This window comes from Cyphomyrmex costatus, unplaced genomic scaffold, assembly GCF_001594065.2.
Source record: "Cyphomyrmex costatus isolate MS0001 unplaced genomic scaffold, Ccosl1.0 scaffold279, whole genome shotgun sequence".
Lineage (NCBI taxonomy): Eukaryota > Metazoa > Arthropoda > Insecta > Hymenoptera > Formicidae > Cyphomyrmex > Cyphomyrmex costatus.
Window position 1 is genome coordinate 93,654 of NW_017276899.1, and position 5,643 is coordinate 99,296.

A 5,643-nucleotide genomic window follows, 5' to 3' on the forward strand; every position below is an offset into this window, starting at 1 on the left:
AAAAAAATTACATAATTCCATTTAAAAAAGTGGAGGTGACCTTCATATCTTTTTAGCGCCTCCACCAAAAAAACAATTATTGACATCACATTATGTGCCCCTCGAAACCAAGCAACTTTTGTTTGACACTTTTTCTTCTATTGTCAAAAACAAGCGAGTTATTCAGGTGCCCTGTTTTAAATGCCTCTCCTTGTGTATATATATATATATATATATATATATATATATATATATAATATACATATATCGCAATAAGAACTTTTATTTAATTTTAATTCCGATTATAATTTCAGTTTTTAATACAATATAATATGAAGATACACAGATATAATCATTTTTAAGAAAATTATAGTTTAGAATATAATGTATTACATATATATTCGATGATCAAAGTATGCACAATTTTTTATATGCATTATACAAGTGCTGTATTATTCTTTGCATGTTACTTTGATCATGCTCGATTCTTGAAACAATCTCATCCTGTGTATTATGTTAAATAAGATTATATCTGCATATACATACAGGGCTTAAGAGTTTGGACTAGCTGGCTGAAAAGGACCATTCAGACTGCAGCTGATGTAAAGGCACCGCAAGAAAGATGGAAGGCTCTCAACGAAATTGACGCTGTAAGTTAAAGCATTATATAGATTAATTAACTAAGCAATTTCTTACCTTCGCCTCACTTTTTATGCCTCAACCTAGGGTATTTGCGAAGAAATGACTTACGAAGAAATCGCCTCAAAATATCCTACGGACTTTGCCGCGAGAGATCAAAACAAGTTCTCTTATCGTTATCCAAGGGGAGAAAGTTATGAAGATCTTGTTGCACGACTGGAACCTGTGATAATGGAACTGGAACGTCAGGGTAACGTTTTAGTTGTCAGTCATCAAGCGGTCATACGGTGTTTACTTGCTTACTTTCTAGACAAGAGTGCAGGTCAGTATCACGTAACACGTTTTAATTTACCATTTAATATTTTATAGATTATTGAAATTTTTGTTCTCTTGTGATTACTTGCACGCGCGAATCAAATGATAGAGTCACCGATGATACGTAACATGTCTGAGCACGTGATGATATCCAAGTATGGAGAGATTGGAATATAGAGATGTTAAACGCAACTTTTAACCTTCGACGTATTAAAATGTCTCGAGAAAATAAATGATAAACAATCATTCACGCAAAAGCGGATTATATAGTGACGTAATTATTCGTTTTATTGTTCAGTAGAATAATTTGTTCTTCCTACACAATTCCTCCTTCCACATTTGATTAATACGGCATGAAAAGCGTATATCTAAAATACTCATTTTTTTATTTCTATATTATAGTCAATTAATTCTAACTAATATAGTTAATTCAAGTTGTTTTCTTCCTATTTCAGATGAATTACCGTATTTAGAAGTACCTTTGCATACCATCATGAAATTAACACCAGTCGCCTATGGCTGCAAGGTGGAGCATATTCGACTACCGATAGAAGCCGTGGACACTCATCGACCGAAACCAAAGGTAGAAATTATCATAATAAAGTCGTAACAACTGTGTCTAAGTTCCCTTGAGTGCGCTTTACTTGCTGAAAGTAGAGATGGCGAAAGCAAGTAGCTTGCTGTTTGCTTGCCAATTTTCCGATACCAATACTTTTACCAATAAAATATGTAATTCCTATGCGCTGCTTATGTTTTAATGTTCCCAGAATGCCTGCCCCTGTTAGCTGTAATGGAAAAACGGACTATTTTCTTGTATTTAATCAAAACCTCATCCTAGAATCATCTGCATCCGTCAAAAAATCACTTTCATGAATTAAGAATTCGTCGCATGCATTTTTCCTAAGGATCTGGGACAAATATATTATTTGTGTGTTTTACTCTAAATTTTATATTTATATTATATAAAATTATGTTGTCACATAATTGTCGCATAACATTAGTCTTGTGTGAAATTGTAAAAAGGTAATTATTTGTAATCGTATTCTTGCTGGATAATTAATAATCTTTAGATTTATCTGTATCATTTTTTCAGAAAGTATAAGTATAAACATCGATATTGCGGAATCGTGATGGTACCAACCAAACGCTAATGTGTATTCCTATTAGATTTATTCACAGCGATATGATAAGTTTTTATTAAACTTGTATTTATCAATGTGTGTGTAATGATTCCATAATGTAGATAATTTAAACATATTATATTGATGATTTTTTTGATCGCTTAGAGGGAAGTAATGGATTCAATTATGATAGAATTAAATAGTATATATTCTTGTTAAAAGATACATATTGGTTAAAAAACTTGTGAAATTAATTATATTTGATTAAATTAATTATAAAAGATTATTAGAATGCAAATATAGACGAAAAAGATGAATGGATTGTATATCTTCTTACACTAGGCAAATTGTACTATACACGCGTAATATTATATATTCTTCCGTATAATAACGATAGCACCGTGATTGCAAAGTTATTCATGAAAGGTTCAAAAACCGAAGCTGTAGCATAGCATTTGATCTCAATTGGTGTTTTAATACACAATAAAATCTCTTTGTCGCAAACCTGCTGTAGAGCATATGTATCTTCGATAGAGAAACATATCCTGCTCAGCTGCGTCTACATGTAGATTGCTCTTTTCTTTCTGCAATGCACATAATTTCGGCAAACGCTAAAATGCCCGTTGTGGAACTTTCAATTTTCAGATCCCAGGATATCTGGAAGAGCGATTCCGAGGAAAGGGGAAGGTACTACGCACGTGATAACAACGAATTTCACGGCGCAGCTATTCCCCACCGTTGATATACCAAGACGTTGAAGCAGCATAAATTCGGCAGCTGACTTCTCATTCACGCGCGCGCGTGAATCAGCGCGCATCCGAGCCCTTTACTTCCTACATGTGTCAAAAGCGAGACGAGGCGCGATCGGCAATGTATCCTATGAAACCTAGATAGGGCACAGACGCGGAGGATCCTTCAACTCCGCGACGACGCAGGTCTGGCAGGTCATGTACGTGGCAATTCACCACTGATGATCACGCGGACGTATTGCGGGCGTGTAATTTTTATATTTTTCGATTGGCGTCTAAGTAGATAGTGAGAAGAACATATGTGATATATATAGGACGATCGTCGATGAGAAGGAAGAATCTGTGAGTCCTGAGTCTGTGTACATGCGTCTTCTACACGACGGATGATTTTCTTCTAGACAAGCGCGTGGACCCACACGTACGTTCTCTGATCCGCGCGTGCTTTGAAGTATTTGCTTCTTGCCGAAAAGGAAGGTATATTTATATCTTGATAAACAATAATATTTACACAATAGACGCACACACAGTGATTCCAAGAGAGAATTCTATACAATTCAATTCTTATTCGGCAGATACTTCAAAGTGCTCGCTCGCAAATTTAAAAGCAGATATATTTCTTTTTTACTTCCATATTTGAAACATTATCTCGGAATTGTCGTCGGATGCTTTTTAGAGCGACAGAAATGGATCCAAATATCGTAATATTGTGACGGTGATAATAATACTCGACTACGTAAAGGTATCGAGATATAATAGTACAATACTTTAGATTGTGCGATAATACTTCCAATCAAGCTAACGAATACGTTGCAATTCAATCCATTCTAACATATACGTTATTGCGATCTTGTATATTAAATAGCTGAATTACGAATTTTGATTATGGATATGTATCTCGATCAATGAGAAACATATAATAAATATGCAATTTTATGAATTTACTTACTGGTTTAGATATTCCTATTTAATAAATTGTATATTTAGAGGAAATGAATGAGTTTTCATCCAGTATGAATGATAAAATATTATTGCATTAAGATTAGTAGTAGGTATACAAGCATTTTCTTTAACATTTTCCTACAAAGTGCTCTCGAGAGAAATAAAAGGTAAGCGTTTTTATAATAATGATATACAAATCTCATAGGATATTTTCTGATTGAGAAATGAAAATATATAGAATAAAATTTAATTTAATTATCAAATTATTGCTTTTTTTTCAAAAATTTATTCTATTTTTTATATTTTTTAAATATACTTTGATAAAAATGATATATCTTTATTCTTACTTAAAAATACGTATGTATCATATTGTGATAATATGTCGTCATATTATATATATAATTTCTAAGGGTGAAGCCCACAGACTTCTATATATACTAGTAGTATATATAGAAGTCTGTGGGTGAAGCACACGGTACGGGAATCGGTATCGATCATGAAACTTTTTCCTTGGAATGAAAAGTGAAAAGTAAAAATTTTTATCATTGAAGTTAATGGAGAAATTTTTCACTTTTTATCCTAGGGAAAAAGTTTCATGATCGATACCCAGTATGCGGGACAGAGGATGCGTGATTCGAACAGCCAATCAGCGCTCTTCCATGGTCGAAGTAACAAGGTCTGCTATTGCGCAGCCTTTTATATCTAGCCAATAGCAAGCAATACTGAATTCCGCCATATTGCGCGCATATATGTGAACATATTTAAAAATGATTTTGTTTGCAGACACATACACATAAAAAATGGCGGAATTCAGTCCTGCGCAGAACCGGACGAATATTTGTCATGGATACGAGCAGTTAGGCCCGCTTTGGCCAAACTCTTATTATAGGATCTCTACTTCGACCATGCGCTCTTCCGCTTTTTCTGTACCTTTCCCCATAATAGTTCCGTTGAACCACTCGACCGGTGCGGACGCGTCTCGGTTCGGGTGCTCGTTTTTTGTATATTTTTGAGAAAGTGTTGCCGACTTTGACCGTGCCTCGAATTTCCTTACTGATGTGTGTCCGCGTCTGGCTCGGCTCGTTCGTCCGTCCGGACGCGCGTTAGAGTGGCGTGACGACGTTGCAATCGCAGGCGCCCTGTGTTCGTTCGGGCTTCGCCATTTTTCGCGGGCATTGCATCATTCTTCGTTTACATATTACGACTTTGTTTCGTTTACACATTACGACTTTTGTTACTGGCCTTGACGATTGCCGTTGGATCGGCTACACGGCCAATTATAATCAACAAGAAGAAGACCTTTCCCCATATATGTAATACTACTATATGGCTAGTGAGGCGTGGTTTATATGAGTGCGACAAGAAGAAACATAGAAGGATAATAGATGCCCGTTTATTGGTTGTCAGGGAGAGATGTTCAAATCGTTCAAGGGTGCGATCCACTAGACGCTTCAAACGCTTCGAAGTGCTTCAGATGCATGGTGGAAGTATTACTTCCACCATGTTCAGATGTGATCCACTAGACCCTTTGAAGCGTTTCTATAGCAGATACGACGTCATATATGACGTCATAGGTTTTCGCTTCCAGCGTGCTGCAAATGCTTCTGCCGAAGAGGTACGGCTGAAGCGATATTTTGAATGTACAAAAGCGCGGGAAATAATCAGAAATATCAATTAACTATAACCTGTGTTTCGTGATTTCGTTTGGTTTTAACGTTTTATATTGATCGAAATTAAAAGTAATGCCGATTATACAATTAATAGATGTTAATACCGGAGATATTCATACTTTAGAAGTTTCTGAAGAAGATGCAAGAAAGGTTAATGAAGGTAAGAATGTATAATATAACCACGTAATGCCACGTTCGTCTCCATATTAACATGAATTATGTCTTCCGCAG

At 35.5% G+C, this 5,643-nt stretch overlaps 1 protein-coding gene across 2 annotated transcripts in view; it reads left to right on the plus strand.

Annotated features, from left to right (window-relative positions):
* Pfrx (6-phosphofructo-2-kinase/fructose-2,6-biphosphatase) overlaps positions 1 to 3,660 on the plus strand; it is an 8,219-nt gene extending 4,559 nt beyond the window's left edge. Inside the window, exons 4-7 of one of the 2 annotated variants that reach the window (XM_018541187.1) lie at positions 528 to 629; positions 706 to 940; positions 1,389 to 1,516; positions 2,700 to 3,660. In XM_018541187.1, coding sequence (XP_018396689.1) covers positions 528 to 629; positions 706 to 940; positions 1,389 to 1,516; positions 2,700 to 2,756 — 522 coding nt within the window. In that variant the 3' untranslated portion in view covers positions 2,757 to 3,660. Of the gene's footprint in view, positions 1 to 527; positions 630 to 705; positions 941 to 1,388; positions 1,517 to 1,700; positions 1,766 to 2,699 lie in introns of those variants that run through there. The other variant, XM_018541188.1, reaches the window with a different exon arrangement.
* The last annotated feature ends 1,983 nt before the right edge of the window (positions 3,661 to 5,643 follow it).